At 40.1% G+C, this 21727-nt stretch overlaps 2 protein-coding genes across 6 annotated transcripts in view; both read left to right on the top strand.

Moving 5' to 3' along the window:
* Positions 1-3760, top strand: part of opn4b (opsin 4b) — a 37822-nt gene extending 34062 nt beyond the window's left edge. For 3 of the 4 annotated variants that reach the window (XM_080874029.1, XM_080874030.1, XM_080874028.1), the window contains 2 exons: positions 163-2625; positions 3292-3760. In XM_080874029.1, coding sequence (XP_080730155.1) covers positions 163-363 — 201 coding nt within the window. In that variant the 3' untranslated portion in view covers positions 364-2625; positions 3292-3760. Of the gene's footprint in view, positions 1-162; positions 2626-3291 lie in introns of those variants that run through there. The other variant, XM_080874031.1, reaches the window with a different exon arrangement.
* A 2435-nt stretch (positions 3761-6195) lies between these two features.
* On the top strand, positions 6196-21727 carry ldb3b (LIM domain binding 3b). Of its 2 annotated transcripts, none has more exons than XM_080874033.1 (10): positions 6196-6324; positions 6545-6867; positions 10108-10259; positions 10728-10803; positions 14427-14449; positions 16407-16604; positions 17247-17270; positions 19290-19456; positions 19618-19654; positions 21100-21727. In XM_080874033.1, exons 2-10 carry the CDS (start codon positions 6772-6774, stop codon positions 21194-21196), a joined length of 870 nt encoding a protein of 289 aa, XP_080730159.1. In that variant the 5' UTR covers positions 6196-6324; positions 6545-6771; the 3' UTR covers positions 21197-21727. The 2 variants fall into 2 exon arrangements, with proteins under 2 accessions (XP_080730159.1, XP_080730160.1); XM_080874034.1 differs by having other exon boundaries at positions 6303-6414.

Genomic DNA, 21727 nt, shown 5'->3' with positions numbered 1-21727 from the left:
AAACTGGACAAACATCTGATAACATTTTATTCAGTGCTTTCTTAACTAGCAACTCTCTGTTTCATTCCGTTATTCAAATTTCCAACCACTGACTGACAATGGGAATGATAATACGTGAACACCTGAACACCTCTTCTTGTCTCTCGCTCTCTGTTTGCACAGCTGGACAATGTCATGAGGGAGTCAGGGCCAAGGACTGTGTGCAAGACCACATCGTCTGTCATCGTCACCTCCATATCCAGCCCGTCAATATTGCACAGTCCCCCAGGTTACCATGGCAACTTCAAATTGACCAAAAGTCACAGCCCAGTTGCCAAGGAGACCCTTGACATAGCCATGCTGGAGACAACAGCTTTACCATGAACAGCCAGAAAGGAGTGAAAGCGTGTGAAAGTGTGCGTATGTATGCTTCAGTATTTCTCCCCAATTGGGAACTTTTCTTACTAGCATGCTGTTTGCGGGTTATGATAACTGTGGACCCTAGCATTGTTTTTATGCATGCAGTGTACAAGTATGTGTGCGTGTGTGCCCAGTAAATTTATGCATGTGTTTGCACTCATTTGGATTTTTGACATTTCTGACATATCATGGTGGCTGGAGATTGTTTACCTCAACTGTAAGTAAACTAGCCTTAAACACAAAATGTGAAAGGTGGAGTCGCACTCGGATCACACCTGACCTTTCTAGACATGCTTTCCGGTCATACTTTGTGAGATTTGCCATAAACGGAGATGTTCTTTCTGAATTATTTCAATTTCAAAGTGAAATGTGAATATTCTTTATCTTTACATACAGAAGTCGAATGGCTACTGATGTCATCAGTTTATTCTGCGGTGTTACAACTGAAAGTTTTAAAAAATGTTGAGATTTTATTTTGTGCATAGCGTTTATGTTAATGCGTAGCTACGGAAAAGTGTCAGAATCCTACTTTTGAATTAAGAACCTATTCATGCAAATGAAAAGCATGTTTTCAAACCAATTCTACAATAAAATAGAATCAGAGTTCTTGTTTTTCTTTTACAGTGTTTGCCGATTAAAGAATGTACTCTAAATGATGTATCTAGTATAAATAATGGACCAGACATTTTGTATATTAAAACTGATTAAAATGACTGCTGATAATGTGGAAAAACTGGGCGCACTACTGATCTCACACGTTACCTATTTAAGTCACGTTAAAATTGTAGTGTTCAGCTCCTGCTCCATCTGTACCCACACAGTGTTTGCTGAAAAGCTCTACGTGTTGAAACCTGCTGAAATTTCAGAATGACAGAAACAAAGTACAAAACTTTAATGAAAAGTGTAAAAAAAGATATACAAAGGTCCTCCACAGTTAGGAATTCACCTATGAAGATTAAAGCATTTTTTGTGACTAATCAAAATCGAAAACCTCGCCCACACCCACCAATATTCCACTTCAAGGTTATCCCCCTTGAGCACCAATGGATGGCTTTGAGCACTTCTGCTATTTTTAGATTGCTCTATGCAATTTTTGTATGCCCACACTAACTAGTTAACCACTTCTATTGTTCAAATTAAATTTCACTTTGAACAACACAAGTTCACAAAAAGCCAAATCTGCTGAGTTAGGCCTCACGCCGAGAAACTGCTAACAACTGTTTGGCAACCAATGGAAGAGCAAAATAAGTAACCTGGCAAATACTTGCCAGGTTAGAGAATACCTACCTACTTTTCAACCAGTTAAGTGAAACTGGTTGAACAGAGATATATGGTACTGCAAGAAAACCTCCTAGGAACTGCTAGCAGTTTTAAGTCAAAGATGTAACTTTTGAAACGTGTTGATTTCAACAGTAAGGCACAGCTTTAACTTTGAAGATGAACATTCTTTGTTTCTCGTTTGCATTATAAGGTTCACTGCCACATGGTTGTTAGTTAGCAAGTGTTTGCAGGCAAATCAGCGCAAAGCAGCAACAAGGAGGTTTTTTTCAATCAAAACCCTCTTAACAATTTATTTCACCTAACAATTGCTAGCAACCACAAAGTCATTGGGGTAGTACAACCAAGTCTGAAAAGTTGAATGTGGCTTGTAGTGTAAAGTGCTTTGAGTGGTTAGTGAAACTTAAAAAGCACTATTTAAATGCCAACCTTCTCCACATGATAGCTAGTTTAGTTTTGCACAGAATTTGAGGTCTGCTGTCTCGAGGCCGTCAAAATTTGATTTCTGGGGACAAAATGTAGCAGGAGTGCTGGAACCCATCTGATTGCACACAAGGACATGGCCTTAGAAGGATTAAATTAGAAATCGATTAATTAAAAAACAAATTAAAATGCACCTGCTGGATTTGTACCACTGATTACATCTTTATCTGACTTAACATTAAAAAACAAGTAACAAAACTTTTATTTGACATGTTTCTAGACTTGGCAATCAGACACACATATACACACATGTAACAGGACAGAAGAGAAGAGTAACTTTGTCATTGATTTTTCCATTCATGGTGACATCAAGCAATACAGATCATACTCAGCAGGTCACAAATGGGTTACAACAGAACAGCAGGTCACCCAACAACACAGTATGAGCGTGTTTGCACGTGTACTGGATGTCCTAGTGTATTTTGCATCACCCCAGATGCCATAATTTAACATATAGATGTATAGGTGATGAAGGAAATTGCCGTCCCGGGTTTCCTCCGTGGCGTGAGCGATAAGCAGAGTTTTGTCCTTTCCTTATAAGACTCCTAATTATTCAAAGTAACACTCAGGTATGCCGTTCAGCTGGGTTAGTTACGATATCGGGAGCAGTTAGGAGAACAAAGTGATACAGAAACTGTTCAGATTGCTTTCCCAGAATCAACTCAAAGGTTTATTTGGTACACAGCAGTTTATATAGAGAAAAAAAGGTTCGTGTGTCAGCTTTCCCAGTTCAAACCGGTACAGACTAAATAAGGAAACGTCTTCCTGCCTTCTGAGCAAAGTATCCCTTGTGTAGTTTATCAGTTCAGCTACAATTTATGATCATCCCAGCAAAATACACTCCTAGACATAAAATACAGAGTTCTTTCATTAGTGAATTCTGAAACAAACCACCTGGCCTTTAACGAGCCTTTTTCTAAGAGATAAAGAAGGGAGGATGGGAGTAAGGAAGTGGTCTCGTCTCTGTGGTGTTTTCGACCTTGGGGTACCAGCTTGTGAGTCTTACACATTAATTCTTGGGTCACAGAGAAAGAGAAAAACAACTAGTAGATGGGCCTTATTGAGTAACAGTTTTCCTGTATAAAACAATATCCTGTAAATGCTAACCGTGGTATCAAAATATCACAACAGGTGACAGTTTGTGAAATCATTCTTTCCCCTAAACATGTTTAGTTCACTTTAGTTTAGTACCGTTATCTCACAAATACAACACTGTTTGTCCACCTCCATACGTGTCCAGTTCCTTTTGAGAGTCCTCAGGTTGCTGCATCATTGACTATGATTGTAAAAACCTTTTTCTTCATGCCTCAGCATAAAATCTAACTCTTGATGTCATTTCTGTCAAATAATGTATTGCGGATTCAAATCTTAGCTAAAAATGCAAGACTTTTTAAAATCTGTTTTCATTATTGCTCATTTGTCTTGTAGTATCTGTTAATGAATGTATTAAAAAAATACATATTTGAAATATTATGACATGAAAAATGTAAATATTATAAATATGTTGACTTTAAAATCTGCTTTGATGAAGTGAAGGTAAATTTGTTTTCTTTGTATAAAATGTTTTGTGTTGTTTTTATTTATTTTTCTAAATAAAAGATCTCGCTAAATTCTGGAAGGTTGGTTTTGTGATCTTTAAACTTAGTATGTCTTAACTCTTATAGTAAACCATATGCTCTTAAAAATTGCCATTACCAAGTGCTGAAGTGATTTTGTTCAGTTTGTTAAATCTCCAAGCGTCAGATGGTTTTATTCAGTTTTAAAAACTTGGTCTCAAAAGGCAAAACGTTTGTAAGATATTAAAGGTATTTCACATGCATTAATATGCCCATGTGCCCATGTTAGTCTTTTTTCAGTTTAATTTCAGTTGTCTTTAAACACATTACTTAAGTCAACATAAGATGACAATGATGATGATGGATACTTTATATATCATATATTTGTGAAATTCTTATGTTAAGTGAAATTAATGATTAAATGTGGGTTAAAAGAGTTCCGGAGATCTCCCTGTGGACAGTTACCAGAACAGGAAGTGGTGTAATAAAGGTGCTCTGTTGCCTGTCCACTAGGTGGTGCAGTGGGTGGTCAAGATTATGCATGATGGACAACAGTTTGTTCCGTGACCTCTTCTGCACCGCAGCTTCAAAAGTGTCCACTGTCCAGCCAATCACTGCTAATCCTGATCAGTTTATTAAGTCTGTTGGCATCATCAGCTCCAATGCTGTTCTCCCAGCAGATTGCAGCAAAGTAAACTGCACTCACCACAACAGACTGACAGAAAATCTCCATCATTTTCTGGACATATTGAAGGATCTCTGATTAGTAAACAGAGCCTGCTCATCCCGTCTGGTATACAGCCTCTGTGTTGTTCATTTTAACTCCACTTAAAGACTTAATTTTGTCCAGTTTGCCCAGAATTTCTTGTGTGTCGGATCTCTCAGGTGTCTCTTAATGGTGCCCTTCAATGTGTGTCTGTAAGCTGTTGTGCATAAGTGGTACGAGAAACAAACAGAACAAATGAGCTTCAATGACATCTTTGCTATGTGATCATGCTTGTTATTCATTGCAGGAAAGTAATTTCCGAAAAGTGTTCACACTCATGTGAGTGTGTGTTTCACACTCCTCTGAGACATTCTTAGTCAGTTTGTTTTTCATTGCTGACACATGCATAGGATTCATCACACTGTAGATAAGCCCTAATTATACAGTAACAAGTGTATTTACAGCTCATGCACATCAAGAAAATAATAGAATACATAAATGCGCACACATTTGCATGACAAACTAGCCAATCCCATTCACCCATTCCAAATACAAGAACGTTCTCCAGCGGCATTTAAGACACACTGCACAGCCAACAACACTTCACAACAGTATAAAAACACTTTTGGTGTAAAGTACTCTAAAAACACAATGAATAAAAATACATTTATAACAACAGCGGGCAGTGAGAACCCCTCCAGAAAAAAAGTGTGTGTTCAGGTCACTTTAATTTTTTTATATAAATGCTGCAAAAGCCAGTATATTGAGCTTTATTCTGAGATAAGTATACTTAAACTCTAGTGTCTCTTCCATGCCCATTGAGGACATCCATCCATCCATGCATGCATACTCTTCTGCTTGTCCTTATCAGGGTTGTGGGTGGTCTGGTGCCTATACCAGGTATAGGCACCAGACCGCCCGCCAGAGTTAGGCCCTCTGACCACCGTATACTGGTGGCAGTATAGGAATAAAAGATCGCTGACTGAAAACTCTTCCCTGGAACTGAATGTGAGCCCAAAACCTTCAGCTGTTTTCAAATATCTTATTTCTCTTTTTTGGACAGGTGTCTGGGATAGATTAAAACCAGGCGTGATTGTGCTCTAATTCTATCAGAGAGGCCCAGTATGTGACCACGCCACATACATGACTAAGAAATATGATTTAATCAAGTGGTGTCAAAAATGTTTGACAGATTTGTGCGAGTATCATCAAGGTGAATCCATAATCACTGCTGAGCACTGCCTCGAGGAGTAGATTGGCCAGGCTGGCTCAACTTCACTTATTGCTGTTTTTCCACACCACATGCACATGAAACCAGGTGTTTAGTCTCACACCACTGCAAAAACCCTGCCAGTTTGAAGGTGTGTGACTCAGAACTGATTCACAAAAATAATGGGATGTGGTATGTGAAATTAGAAAAACATGCAGTCTGTCACGACCTATTTAACAATGCCTACGTCTGTTGTTTGTGTTTGGTTGTGAATTAAATTGCTTTGTATCACACACACACAAACACACACACACAGAGAGTGTCGGCAACTTAATCAACTGGGTTGGTGTGTTGCTAGAAAATTGGCCTTTGGTAATTTGTTGTTTCCTCTCTCAAACAAAATGAAAGACTGAGAGCCTGAAAGGCAAATGACATCAGCCCACAGACACTGATTACAGACAATAGAGTGCAAGCGGCATGTACTCATAGCACTGAGAGACAGAGAGCCAAAGAGAGGCAGAAAGAGAGAGAGAATGTGTTGCAGTAAGAGGGGTCTATATTGGCGATATGAATCGGCAGTGAAGCATTCTGGGGCTTCGTGTTACAGGCCTTATACGGGCCAGGGCCCCTGTGTCTCTGGCTCTCTCAGCTATTCTTAGGCTGTCTGTCCCTCACCCTCAGCAACCCTACAGGCAAGAAACTCTTCTCCACATTAATACTAATTTAAATGTTCATTTTTGCCACTTTGCATTTGAGTGTTATTGATATTTTTTGATTTCGGGGTAAGAAGTCAGACTTTACTGTTTTCTGCAGTAGCTCAGCCCGACTCTTCTGTGTGTGTACCTATCTGCACGTGTGTGTCTGTGTGCACAAACATATGCGTGTGTGTGTGTCTCCATTTGTGTATCTCAGTGGTTCCATAGCACCTGACCCACCCACCCCAGGGTGTTTGTCCTGAGAGCTGGGAGCAGAAGGGTTGTGAAGCCAGGGCCAAGGGAGGTAAGAGCAACCACCGAGGCACCGAGCGGGACAAAAGGATAGCAGGGGTAGGACGGAGAACAAGGGCACAGCACACAGGAGGGGAAACCGCGCAGCCAGCAGGAGTTGTTTGCAGGAGGAGTGTTGACATTTAGCCGAAGATGAGTACATACACAGTGACTCTGAATGGCCCTGCTCCGTGGGGCTTCAGACTACAGGGAGGAAAAGACTTCAACATGCCCCTCACCATCTCCAGGGTAAGGACAGAGCGACCCTCACAGATTTGTTGTGCAACATAAAGAGAAAGTAATGAGAAATGTGACACTAACGAGACAGCCTGTAATTAGCTTGGAAAGGGAAACCAAAACTTCAGACATCTCAGACTGTGTGCACTGATTGGCTGGCTTAAAGCAAAATGAATAATTCAGTGGTGATAAAACACAAAATACACAGTTCACAATACTGTAGGCAAATGATTAACACCCTCAAACAAAACCTCTGTAACCTTTCCCTGCTTGGATAACTTAGTAAGCATCTTTTTATTTATTTGTTGTTGTGTCAGCAAAAAACCAATCACACAGCACATTCTTCAACTGTTTAATAAAGTGCCCTTAAACCCTTAAATGTAACCTAAAAAGCCTAAAAATCTTTTATTACGCAGCGCAGATTAGATTATTTTTTCCTGCTCTGACTATATTTGACATCTAGCTTGTGTTTGTGTACGCGCATACTGTATATCTGTGTGAGCAGGTGTGGTTTGTGTGTGTGCTTTGGTTATGTAATGTTGCTGTAAGCAGTGATGGTAGGGAGCCTCCGATGTAACCTCCATGGAGACTTCGAGAACAGCAGCAGTGGAAAGATGGGAATAGTTTCACTGCTGCCTGACTTAACGCTGAGTGCTGCTGGCACACTTCAGCTAATTTTCAAGAATACCTACATTTCATCTTGATTAATCACTTTTTTCCTCATCCAAGTCATTAGTTAAGCAAGTGACTATTGAAGTTATTTTAACTGTCAAAACTGTTACTAAATTATTTAAAATAAAAGTTAAAAAAGTTTTATAAGAACTTATAACAAGCATAATTTTCTTAAAAAAAACAAAGCAAAATCTAAAATTCAAGTTAAAAGGAAGGAAAGACTATAACCACTTAGTGTTCAGCAGAGAGACTTTCTCCCTTTCTGATTCTCTGGCAGGCACCACTGGGGGTGTATTTACAGCATTCCCTTTAAATAGCTTTAGGGGAGAGGTGGATGGATGGTTGGGAATGGGACAGGAAAGCAGCGAGCATTGCGAGGAAGCTAACGGCAGCTTGTGTTACCTTTAGTAAGCTTTCTCGTGGTCAGTTTCAGTTTCCTCGTTTGGAGCTGCTCCTGTGGAGAAACAGATGGGCAGGGGGTCGATTTAGGAAATAACAGAGAAAAGTAGGAATGAGGTGGATGCTTGCCTGAGAGTAATCTCTGCTCCCCTCCCACCTCGAGCCCTTCATTCCTCAGGCCTGATTGATGCTCAGCTGGTAATCAGGCTCTGTTATATTGATCCAGACATCTGTTACTTCATTGTCTTCTGATCCCCGTCTTAGGCAGGCGAGGGGAGCTTTGATCTGTGTCCAGGGTAAGATTGTATCATTGGATTTGTTCAGGTTACCTGTGATTGGTCCTGACAAGTTAACATAAAACACTGCAGCTTGACATGTCAGCTCAGGGTGACATTACAGTTTGACGTAACACTGCAGAGGTTTGGATTTCGGACTTTTGCCAAGAACTAATAAAAGGAAAGAGGAATGAAGACATTGGATTTCCTTACTTCTTGTTATCCAAGCCAAAGCACTTGCCACTAAGAGTGATATTTATTTATATATCTATTGTTATTAATTAAATATATTGATGTTAAAATGTTCTCATTGTGCTTGCCATAGCTGAAATTGTTTTAAAAACTTGACTCTCTCAGAGTTTCACCCACACCACTCTGGTCTATGTGCATGCTCTCTTGAGACTGACATATTTCTAAAGGAGTGAAAACATCTCTCACCATGAAAGCATCTCTCGTTAGTGCATGTGGAAAAAATAACCTAACAATAGCAACATTATGCCTAATATTTGTCCAACTAATTGATTCAGTGCAGTCTGGCATGCTGTATAAAACCTGCAAGTAACATTTTTTTCCACATGAATTATTCATCGTTCATTTTAAAGACTCTTATTTTGAAGGATGAACGTGTTATATCTAAGGAAAACATGCGTGATGAATTGTTTGGGTGGTGTCGTGCGCTTCGCTGAACTGAGGCAGCAGAAATATTACTTCTCCTTCACCTTGCTTTTCTGGCCTCTTGCACACACGCACACACAAAGACTGAAATGGAAACACTAAAGCAGACAAAGCAGACGTAAAGAGGAAATAAAGAAATGACAACAGTGTGAAAAGACACAGCAGACCAATGATAATGTGATCAAATCTTGGGGGGAAAAAATGCTTTGTAGTGAGTTTGTAGAGGCTATGATTAAAATAAACAGAAAAAAAGAACAATCAAAGAAGTTTTGCATGAATGTCAGTAGTAGGTGTGTGTGTGTGTGTGTGTGTGTGTGTGTGTGTGTGTGTGTGTGTGTGTGTGTGTGTGTGTGTGTGTGTTTGAGAGATAGAGAGGGGGCTCACAGGGGTCAATCACTGGCATCAGGAGCATCGCTTATTTTCAACTCTTTAACGAGTTGCCTGTAAGCCTAGACCCAATACTGTATAACCCAGACCGCTGAGCTCACTTAAACCTCCTCTCTGTGTAGTTTAACAGCTAAAACGAGGCTTTGTTGCACAGCTAGAAGTAGGAATACTGCGTTGAAGGTCATACATGAAGGATAACTGAAAGTGACAAAGAAAAGTGATGTAATGCTTTACATAATCTGAAGAATAAAATCTTTTTTCTTGTCATTCAAATTCAAGAAAATCTTCCCATCCCTCTGTTAAGGACCTTCTTCTCTTTCTCTCTTGTTCTGTGTTCTCTAACCGACATGAGACATGTCAATGAAATAAGTTCAGTGTCAGGAATAAAAGTATTCTGCACGCTTTGTGGCTCTGAAATGTTGCTGCTTTTATTTCACTGTTTTTTCTCTGCTGTTGACACTCATTAGACTCGTAGATAACAGTTGGTTACGCTCTGTCAGTTAACATAACTCATCTCCAGAGCTGAAGGATTACTTTAGTTTGCTTCATCGGCTTTTCTCTCCACTAACTTTAAGGCTTATTTACTGTGCCGCTACACACACACAGCATTAATAACTGAGTGAAAAGAGCAGCTACAGTGGAAGCGGAAGTAACACGTCGGCTGGGCGGTTTAAGGCCAACATTAGCAGGCAGATGAACAAACTGTTTGAATCGTATCTTGTGTTTGTAACTTTCTTAAATGCAGGTCAATTTGTACTAAGTGTAACTGCATATGTTTGTCAGTTTTCTGAGGAAGGTGTATCAGTGGCTCTAGCGTGACCTGCTCTGCTGACCCTTTCCTTAGATAACTCCGGGCAGCAAGGCAGCGGGAGGCAGCTTGACCCAGGGTGACATCATCTCAGCTATTGATGGGGTCAGCACCGAGGGGATGACGCACCTGGAGGCCCAGAACAAGATCAAGTCTGCCACCATCAAACTCACCCTCTCAATGCAGAAGTAAACAAGCAGCACACTTATATCTTAACACCCACCCCCACAAACTAAAGTAGGTGATGAAGAAGAAACTTTTAAGGTACTTGAGTTGGATTTGCCTTGTCAATTTGGGCGTTTAAGGAGGAGGACAAAGTGATGAAAGTGATACTTCAGAAAATTAAGGTTCCACTTCACACTTGAGTAAACTAACAGATCCGGGATTGGCTCTGTAACTAGCTGTGATTCCGCGAAATCCCTCTATGTACACACTCAGTTCAAATCAGTTTAATTTTATGAGAGTCTCTTCAATCCGCCTACACAGTTTCCATTTAGACTAAAGGTGAGCACATGAGATTTTTCCAACTTCTAGTTATGCATATGAAAAACTGGCTGATTCTGCAGCTCTAACACCAAAAAAGTGACATGAGGAAAACACATCTGACGTTTTCTCCCTGAACAGAATTTTTTATTTTTTTGCTGTATAATCTACAGATCAAGACGCCCGGCCCCAGTTCCCACGGCAACTCCAAGGATGGACTCACCTATGCCAGTCATCCCTCACCAGAAGGTATAAACACAGCCGCTCTATCATAAAAAAACATACCTAAATGACACACGCAGACCTACTGAATATCATATATGTTGTCTGTTAAATCCTGTGTGTTGGTAAATGTGTTACGTATCCTCGTCTTATACGTGTTTGTAAGAATATGATTAACTATTTTATAATGGTGCCATCAGGCAGTGACCTGCTGCCCTCTAGTGTAAAATATTCACAGTGCAACTGAAGGGGAATCACTACAGGGAGGTCAGAGGTCAGCAAAAGAAAAGCAAAACACCAACAGAACAACTGCTAAACAAGCTGCTAGCTTTGGTTTAATTTAAAAGATTCATTTTTCATCTCTATATATCCATCTATCTTGACATTCTCCCATTTTTAAGGCATTACAAGAGGAACATTTTGCAGGAGAAGTTCAAAAGAAGGATCAAGAGTCTTGTGGAATCCTCCTGGACAAAAAACCCTGCAAAAGAAATCTCTTCCCAGCTTCAAGATCTCCACCAAGCCAACGGGGGCAGTACAATTCCCCAATAGGCCTTTACTCCCCCGAAACTCTCAGAGATATGATTGATATGCAGGGCAAAATAGGCGAGGGATCAGCATCGGCCAGAAGAGTTTCATCGCTGGGGTAGGTTAGCACACTTTAACCACCGGTTAAATAATACGGAGAGAAGAAGATAACTAATCTGGGGGGGGGGGGGAGCCAAACAGAGCTCACCCAAGGAATGAAGCCACACCTCCCTCATTTAACCAAAGATTAACAGAAAATATACTCAGAACTTTCCACTGCTATTCCAGTACGCATAACCTCTCACACGTGGCACTATTTTAGGAGCGTGCATACAAATGCACCTGGCCTGCATCCAGGTAACAGAACGGGAGGAGCGCAGGATCATTTGAGGATATTTGGAGCCTCTTTACTAAAGGTCACATTCCCTCAGTACTACATTTAAATATCTCAGAACAAAAACTGACTCTTCAAGATGAAAACATAAAGCCAGTGAAATGATGCTGCCATCAGCAACATCGTCACCAAAGAAGTCTTTTTGCTGTTTCGGCTCCCCAAGTTGGTTTTTTGAAGATTTTATCATCTGGGGAATGCATCCCTCTTACTGCACACATGGGAATGAAAGCCCACAACAAAGGTTTTATTCTTGTTTGAAGCAGAGACATGCTGTTTTTGTGAGTGTCGCTGATGCGAAGGTAAAAGCTCTGCAGGTATAGCAAAAACAAACCCGCTGTACAGGTGCTGACTTACGGTTCTCTGAGCTCATTCAAAAAACCAAAAAACAAAAGGTGTCAGATTCTGTTTGTTTTTTTATTCAATAGATCTAAATAATTAGGTATTAATTTTGTTGTTTTTTGTTGCTTTTTTATCTTTGTTTTCGCCTTCTGGCTATCTGTGTGTTTAGATTCAGAAAACAAACCAATAACATTTATTTTGATTAAACAATTCTAAGGGAAAAATGCAGAAACATTCATTAAAAATTAAAGTCAGAATTTGTAAAACTGTTTTGGTTTTTCACCCCTAAAATAGCAACAATGTTTTTCAGTGGATCACATATTTAATAACCTGTAACTGACTAATCTTTTCTGCTGTATTGTGCTGTTATCACTGAATTATTCAGCGTAATAGTGGCCATTTATTTCAGCATTGTGCTTTTCTCTTTCTAAATTTATCAGTTTTGAGAATATAACTGTAGGGCCCCACTATAGTAAATTTTAGAGTTGATATTCATGTAATGAAAGACGTCCTTATAGAGGGTGATTTTCAGCTCCACAGAAAACCAAGGGATTGACTCAAAATTAGTTCCAACGTCGAGGGAAAATGCCACTATAATAATAATTTTTCTTCTGTGTTCACAGTGCATTATTAGGCTACATAATATATTTTTTGGACAAAACATAATATAACACATTCTGCACATTCTTATATATACTTTCTAAACAGATACCAGAAAAACAGCACTTTCTTCAACTCATATTTCCACCTAACAAAGCTCAGGTTGGCTCCATTTCTTTCTTATTCTTCTTTTTTGGTGTCCGTAAAGTCATATTCATGTTGCATATTTGATCTGGAAGTTCCCATACCTGGAGTCTGGTGGGAGTTGAATTATGGCCGCTGTTGAGCGGTCTCTTCTCAGAAGGATGGCATGTGTTTGCGTGAAGTCTCAGTCATGGAATACGTGTAGAGTTTAATTAAGGGTGTAACGTGTTTGGCCTCTGACATATCACAGCCACGTATCAGTCTCCCCCTAATCTGTTTCCCCTCTGCTGAGCCCTTACAGTAACAGCCAATGGGAAGTCAGGTGTCAGAAAAACGTGCTCCATGCAGAGCACAGGATGATGACGGCAGCGTCATGCCAGCAGCCCCACCTCACTGAGTACATGCGGACACACACACACACACTCGGAGAGGACGAGCAGCTGTTGTACGCAGTTATGGAATGTTCCGCTCTGGTTACACACCATCATCCTGAATCCCCTGAAGGCCAAACCTGAGAAAGGACACCCCGTCTATAGGGAGATGCCCCATACGTGATATGTTTCACTTTACTGTACCCTGAACACATCCATGTACTGTAGAGACAAACATTTATGTGTCTCACCACTGTGGAATTGAACACATTTACACTGACAATATGAAGTTGGCAATGATTCCTCGCATAAGAGGAAGTCAGTCTCTCTGAAGATTGAAATCATTCAGGCTTAAAATCTCACACGATATTGGTTATGCTGCACTATGTGTAGCTCATTAAAACTATCAGGCACTCTGTTTGTCCTCTCAGTTTATTTTGAAAACAGCAACAGAACTCACAAATACTCACAAACTCAAAGCACATTCAAACTGACCTCTGCAGTAGGTGAAAATTTAATAAAACTATATAACTGTGTCTGGGATAGGCCCCAGTCTATTAGCGGTTTATAAGCTAGATGCATGGATGGATGGACAGACCGAACTATTGCCATATCATTAGCCTTGTCTTGTGCCCATATTAAAATGAAACAACACTGAAAACCACCATTTGTTCCAAGTAACCCTGAGAATAAGAGTGAAATGGATGCAGATTTATGAAGGTGAATTTGTGTGAAACTTTACAAACTCCTGTTTTAGCAGGTTTTAAGAGCCCAGAGTGTAACCTTTTATACATGAGACAGATTCTTGGCAAAAGCTAAAGTGAAACCAACATAAATATTTCCATATGCAGGGTTAGAAATCTGCAGTAACTTGTCTGTGCCAGCCTGTGTTCATCTATCTGTAATGTCTGCTGTTCTGACATAAGTTGAGCGGGTGGTTTGCGTTCTGTTTTGTGTGGTTGTGTATATTTTTGTCTGTTCTGCGCTAAATGTGTCTACATCCCTGTCGTCCTGTGTCATGTGACTGAAACACTTCTGCTCCTGTCAGTCACTCCTGAGGTTTCAGGGGTAGCAGGGAAATATCCCAGTGATGGGAAAAAGGCTGCTATTTTGACCAGTACATGGGATTACACATGAGCACTGTAGCCGGATGGTTTCCTGCAACGCACATAGAGCTATTGTTATCCACAAAAAATACCTGTAGTGATTCACCACATTCCCTCCTTTTGTCTATTTGTCTCTCTTTGTGTGTCGGTTCCTCTGGTGTGTTTCAGGTTATTGCAAACACAGCTGCAAAGTCAGTACCTTAATTTATTTTTACAGCATTTCATGTGCATGAAGTGAAGTGCAGCAGTATTAGCAATTTTCGATCATCCACTCGTAACTTTGGTGTGAGGTTGTGGGATTTGTGTGTTTGTGGTTGAACTAAAGCTTCCTTGTAGCTGTTGGGCTGCACTGAGCGTGGCGTTCACAAGCTAAAAATTCAAGTCATGTTAAAATCATCTGGTCCCCAGAAGTGGAAAATGGCAGACTACCACATTACTTTGGTGACTTTGGCCAGAATCTCTACTTTTCTCCATGTCACAAGAAATGACTGTGCATCGTTCTTCACTTTGTTTATCTGACAGCTCTGTTGCCATTTACTTTATCATAAAAATGTAACATGCCTGCCAAGATTACATTGTAGCCAAGAGACGAGTTCCAACGTTACTTACATTTTGAGACAAAGAAACCAAAACAGACTGTAAATTTTAGCGCTGACACAATTTTATTTCTCCCTTAAATAATTATTTCATTTTCATTTCATTTCATTAAGTTTATTGATCCCAAAGGAAATTGTTTAAGGCTGCCGGCATTCCAGCATCAGCACTGAACTCATAATGTACTGAGACATTTACCTGCATTTCCACTTCTGCTGGTCCTTTTAATCAGTTTTACTGTGTGTGAAATTCATAACAGATATGTTATGTATTTGCAGTACTATGCCTATATCAGTATAACTGAGTGCATCATTTTAAACATGCCAGTGATGACCTGTCAGTTTGGCCTGCTGGGTGCCTGAAACATTAGCATGTTTGGTTTTCTTTGGACTTGTTTGTTTGTCAAGTAAAAGCTAAGAGTTTAGAAATGTTCAAGAGATGATGTCAAAGACCTTTTAGTTTCTGTTGACATGCTGTGTCCCAATTCCACAAATATTAGAAATATTAATTCACTGGTATTAAATATTTATCCAGTAGGATCTGAACATTTGCCGCACATAGTACACGAATAATGCTGTGTTTAGTTCCCCTCTAAAGTTGGGTGTTGTAGCTTGGAACAACGTGATTCCCGATTTGAGCATTTTCAACTTGGAAAATCAAGAAACACTATTTTATTTATTTATTTATTTTTTTGCTCCTTAGGTAAAGCCTGTCATGTGTGACAAGCACTTAAAAGCCACCGCAGCCCATAATCGATAGAGCCCGGTCAGTGATCTGTCTGTGGCTTATTTATTAGCAAGTCACAAATATGCAACAATACAGATGAAAAGTTTTACTGTTTACATTCGCTGCTGCCATCTAGAATAGTTTCAGTCGAGATGGTGGGGTTGCTCCAACTTTCCAAGTTTGAAATCCGATTTTAAGGCAGAGTTCCAGGTGAAAGTTCCATTTCTGAACTTGGAAATTCTGACTTCAGCTGGATTGCACTGTAAGAAGTTAGCATATGACATATGCAGCAGCTAATGTCCCTTCCAAACAGTGACAGCAGGATGCAATGCTCCCTGTGTCAACTAGATTATTTTTAAAATATACTTCATTGTGGCTTCAGCATTAAAAGTGAAAGAGCTGTTAGGTTGTCTCTATGTCTATGGGCACTTAAATACTGTTAATAAATTGTGAACTTTTAAGTGATGTTTGTAGACAATCCCAAACTTTGATGGTGTAAGTCAACATATGTGGCATGGTGGTGCAGTGGTTAGCACTGCTTCCCCACAGCAAGAAGATCTGGGGCTCGAATCCAGTCTGGAATCACACATTTTTCCATGTTTTGGATCTGGGACACAGCTACAGTACAGAGTGGTGTATATTTGCTAACCACTACAGCGGTACAACAGCCCCCCCTTTCTGCCGATTGCATGACTACACCTTGACCTTGCCTTTTCGTTCCCCTCATATCCCCGTCTGTTAACGCCTCATGTTTAAACCCTTCACCCCACACCTGAAACCTTCTTCTTTTACCCACTGACCTTTCACCCTTTCCACCTGCTCTGACAGTGTGGAGTACACCCCCAGCTTCAACCCCATTGCTTTGAAAGACTCAGCCCTGTCCACCCACAAGCCCATTGAAGTGAAGGGTCCAGGAGGAAAAGCCACTATCGTTCACGCTCAGTACAACACACCAATCAGCATGTACTCACAGGACGCCATCATGGACGCTATCGCAGGGCAGTCACAGGCAAAGGGACACGACAGGTGAGGACACACAACTAAACCAATCCCGCCCCCAGGTGTTTTATACCTCTTTTGCACTCACCATTTGATGACATCACACTGACTGAACAAAGCCACGTGTTTAGAAATTAAAGGGTCAGTTACTCAAATGACAAAAATCCCCATATTCATTCACTCAATCTTCACTTGCTGGTTATATTAAGGCACTAAAATCTACTTTGATTGTCAGATTGGTTTAAAATATGCCTCTGTGTGTAAATGACACACCAAAAAGTAGTTTGCAAGTCAACTTGTGAGTTATGAATGAGAATCCCATTTTACTGTTGCCATAACGCAGTAGGTCACAGCATCACTGCCACTATGAGATGCCAATGTGTCTGATAAAACAGCAGTGGTTGATGAAACTGACCTTTTAACTTTTGCCTGAAAAGCTCCAAATAAGGTGGAGCTTCTGAGCATACGTTAAGCCTACGCTGCTACAAATAGGGTGTCTATAGTGGTGTAGTGTATGCCCGGGCTTTTCCTTGTTGTCTATGTCCATGCCGAGTACTCCTCCGTGCCTTCACCCACTTTCCTCTGCTCATTCCATCCAACCAACCAACCACACCCGCGCTGTCCTCCACCCATCCCTCCCCATCCTTCCTTCCTGGTTGTGACATGAAGTGAAGAGGCAGGCTCCCCCTTGGCGTAAGTACAGCAGAGCTGCTTTTCCGTCTCGCCTCTCCTCATCCGTGCGTCTCCTCTCGTCTCACGACTTCATAATAGCTTGCGCATTGTGCCATGTGTCTCATAAACTAATGCCCGACTGAAAAATGTCTGAAAATCCTCCAGCCTCCTGTATACAGAATTTATGTTTTTATGTGTTTGTCTGAAACATCACATCAAAGTGTTTGATGCACACTAACCATGAGGTTGTCATGGTTATGTGTGAGGAAGTACCGTGGGTACTTTGGCCTTAGTGTGAGAGTGCAAGTCGAGTTTAGAGTCATACTCTGAAAAAAGGAGCCAGTATCATCACAGCTTCGGGAACCTGATGGGATTTCATCTGATGCAGTTTTATGGCATGGGAATGTTCTGAGTATCACAGGTTTTTAAAACATCTACTGCCCGGACCCGCACTGAATCACTTACTAACTGCTGTGTACATGCTCCTGAGTATTTACTGTCATGAAGACTACAAGACAGTAAATACAGGCACTTAAGGTAAAACTATAGATCAACAGAACAGAATTGAATATGATGGATTAACACATAAACTATAAAAATGTAATAATTAACCTTAATGTAAAAAATGCCCATGATTGTATAAAATTCAATATTTAGTGGGTTTTCAGTGGGTGTTAATACTGCAGATTTCAGCAGGTCTTTCCAGTTTCAGGTCTGTTACACACTGAGACTTTCAAGAACTCCTAAAAAGCAAAGAATTATAGACACATACAAATATGCATACAGTGCTGTGAAAACATCTTTGCCCCCTTCCAGATATCTTCATCTTTTTCATATTTGTCAGACTAAAATGTTTTAGATAATCACAGAAATTTTAATGCTAGACAAAGATAACATGAAATGATGCAAAACCCATGGCAGAAAGAACTGCAATCAAGTTTTTTTTGATAACTTTGAAGGGTTTTTTTGTATTATTATTAGCATGAATAGCCTGTTTAAGATCATGCCAAAGTTTTTCAGGTCACTGCAACCTTGATTTGGGTTTTTTTGTGCCATTCAGAGATGGACTTGCTGGTGTTTTTCGGATCATTGTTCTGCTGCAGCCCAAGTCCGTTTGAGCTTAAGGGTCCAAATTGACGGCCAGATATTCTCCTTTAGGATTTTTCATAGAGAACAGAGTTCATGGTTCCATCAGTTGCAGCAAGTCATCCAGGTCCTGAAGCAGCAAATCAGCCCTAGACCATCACACTACCACCACTGTGCTTGACTGTTGACATGATTTTCTTTTTATGAAATGCTGTAATGGAACTTAAATCTTGCAAAAACTTTACGTTTTGGCTCATCAGACCATATATTGTTTTCCCAAATGTCTTGGGCATCATTAAGATGTTTTTTTTAACAAATGTGCAGAAAGCTTTTGTGTTCTTTTTTTGTCACCTGTTATTTTCTCCTTGGAAGTCTCCCATGGATGCCATTTTTTTTCCAGTCTCTTTTTTGTTGTTGTTGAACCATGAACACTGACCTGAACTGTGACACGTGAGGCTTGCAGTTCTTTAGATGTTGTTCTGGGTTCTTCTATGACCCCTTGGATGAGTCATCATTCACTCTTGTTGTATGTTTGGCAGGCAAAAGTTTCACAACTTTACCACTAATTGATGATTTAACAAAGGGCAATTAGTTTTTCACACAGGGCCTGGTAGGTTTGGATATATAACTGTATTTTGTATTTATTTGGGTTTTGTCTAGTATTAAAATTTGTTTAATAATTTGAAATATGTCAAAACTAAATGTAAAAACTAAGAAATTAGGAAGGATGCAAATAATTCTTCACAACACTGAATTAAAAGAGTGATGCTTTAGGCAATTTTACTTTTTGTTCCAATATTTGTTTTTGGTGTACAAATATTCTACTACTCTAATATCGTTAGGTGGTAGTGTATCATGGGCACTTAATACATGATCTAGTTTCAGCTTTTAAAGGTTGGGCCTTAACATCCATCATTGTTCCGATGACGTCTAACTGAACTCTTTGTCCTGCAGTGGTGTTCTGCCCATCAAGGAGCCTGTGGTAGATTGTGCATCTCCAGTGTACCAGGCAGTGATCAGGCCAGGAGAGCCCCTGGACATGACTGACTGGGCTCGCCGCGCTGCCAACCTGCAGTCTAAAAGCTTCAGGATTCTGGCCCACATCACTGGCACCGAATTCCGTCAGTACACTGACTCCACCTTATCTTCTTGTCCTTTCATCCTTTATGATTTCATACCCTCTCCCTGAATGTGCCCGATACTTCTCCTTCCAAATCCTCAATTAGTTATCATCTCATTGAGAGATCTTACTAAATGCTCTTGTTTATGTCTGTCAATGCAGTGCAAGACCCAGATGAGGAAGCCCTGCAGAAGTCAAGGTAAGAGTGGTCTTTTAATGGTGCGTGACCAGTCTACTGACAGTTGGAGACATTAGAGAGGTTCAGATACTTTAGCAAAATTGAAAAATTACATCAACTGGCATCAGCTACCTTGTCTTAAAGAAAAATGCATAGAAAGCTAAGCTGAACTGAAGTGGATACTTCAACTTTAATTAAAAGGGTTTAAGAAAGGTATTGCATTAACTGTTTATTGCAGCCATTTTTATACATAGCAATCCACTTTCATATGCTCAAAAGTAACTGGACAAACCAACATAACTTTTAATGGAAGGATTGTTTCTAATGCTTGGATCCCTGCTTGAAACCCTGCTCTGCCAGGCCTTTACTGCAGCCAGCTTTCCTTCTGCTTTAAGGGTCTCTTTGACTTAACTTTTATATCTAATAACCTATTTTGACACTAGAACATCATCTTTTGAATTTTGCCTCAGCTAATTATTCATTTGCACTGTCAGATTAGTTTTGCAGCACTTGGTTGAATCTGAGCAGAGAGCTCAGCTGCTTCTATTAGGAACGTATCAGCAATAAATACTAGTAAACCAGCTCCACTGGCTGGCAGCTATATACGCCCATGCTTCAGTACGCTGGCATGCTTTAGATCATGACTTGCTCTTTTCCTTCTTCATACTCTTCTCCTTCCATCATTTTTGTGCAAGTTAATCTTGTACGTCTTGAGAGTTGTTTTTTGACAACCTCTAAAGAAACACTTTACTATCATCAGTTTATTTCAGAAAGGAGAGACACCAAGATACAGAATACAATTAATCTATTTGACGATTAGACTCTGATGACTCCCAGTGATAGGAATTAGGATAGGACCCCCTGGAGTCTAAGCCTCCATCTTCATCTTCATCGTCACCGGTGTATAAATGAAGCTCTGAGTGACAAGAGTGGGACAGAGTGCAGGCTGATTGGCTCAGAGAAAGTGGGCAAGAAGATGATTGGACTAGAGCAAGGATGTTGCCATTGAGTTTGATAGCATGGAAACCTGACAGTGATCGAAACAATATCCTCCTGAGACCCAGCCTATTCATTTTTGTCCTCTGTAATGGACATTTGTTTTTAATCTGTATCCTTTGACTTATTTGAGCGACCCTACTAAGTCTCAATGTGCTCAATAGAGGACATTCTGGCATTTCCAGTGATATCTCATGTTTGGGTGGTCTCTTTTACCTCCAAAGAGGCAGGAAATCACGAAAACAGAAAAATACTTTTTTCCTCAGTTCTCTGGAATCCACTTGGAAAAGTGGTGCACTATGTTTAAAACTGGCTTTTTCTTCTGTAATACACTTTGATGATGTACAGATGAAAAATTATAAAGAAGTGTGTCACTCTCCAAATATGCATGCACCTAACCGTAAACTAAAAAGTGTTATTTATTTAATTTCTTTCCCCACGCACACACATATTGTTTTCCCTACCATCAGAGAGAAGTTTGAGTCGGAGGTCAAAGGGCCCCGCTTTGCCAAGCTGAAGAACTGGCATCATGGACTGTCTGCACAGATCCTTAATGTCCAGGAATAAAGAGGAGAAGGTGAAAACAAAGGGAAAGAGAAAGAGAGAGAGGGGGGAGGAGGAGAACATGTAAAGGACGACATGGACAAAAGGAGGAAAAAGAGATAAATTATGGAGAGAGATAAGGAGCAAGAGGAGGAGCAAAGTGCTCGGGAATGTGACATAGTATTGTAGCCCAGATTAGTTTGATGAAAGATACTAAATGTTAGTGTAAGAATGCTAAATGTTAAATGTCAAATATATCTGTCAGCTGCTAAAACCTGATCTAGCATTTGGGTTTTTCTTTCCTTGTTTCCTTTTTGTTTGGGTTCTGTCTCTCTTATGTGAAAGGGAAATTGTACAAAAAATGAAGTATTCAAGTGAAAATACAGAAATTATGTTTCTTTTATGCACCAGTACGTAAACAAACATATGAATTTTAACACTATGTGCATGTTTGTGAGGCAGCACACATAGAGATGTATCTAAATGCACCAATACAGTATGTAAAAAAACAAATGCACTGATATGAATGTGAATAAATGTTTTCTTAAAACAATA

The sequence above is a fragment of the Rhamphochromis sp. 'chilingali' genome, assembly GCF_963969265.1.
Source record: "Rhamphochromis sp. 'chilingali' genome assembly, chromosome: 22".
NCBI classification, from domain to species: Eukaryota; Metazoa; Chordata; class Actinopteri; order Cichliformes; family Cichlidae; genus Rhamphochromis; species Rhamphochromis sp. 'chilingali'.
The sequence above is the reverse complement of the archived record's forward strand: the minus strand, read 5'-3'. Positions and strand labels throughout refer to the sequence as shown.

Bases quoted from the DNA above. Each gene is read 5' to 3' on its own strand.
- ldb3b (XM_080874033.1), top strand. From the start codon at position 6,772: ATGAGTACATACACAGTGACTCTGAATGGCCCTGCTCCGTGGGGCTTC. The intron at 10,804-14,426 runs GTATAAACACAG...GGTGTGTTTCAG, and splicing joins CAGTCATCCCTCACCAGAAG to GTTATTGCAAACACAGCTGC. The intron at 19,457-19,617 runs GTCAGTACACTG...CTGTCAATGCAG, and splicing joins CATCACTGGCACCGAATTCC to TGCAAGACCCAGATGAGGAA.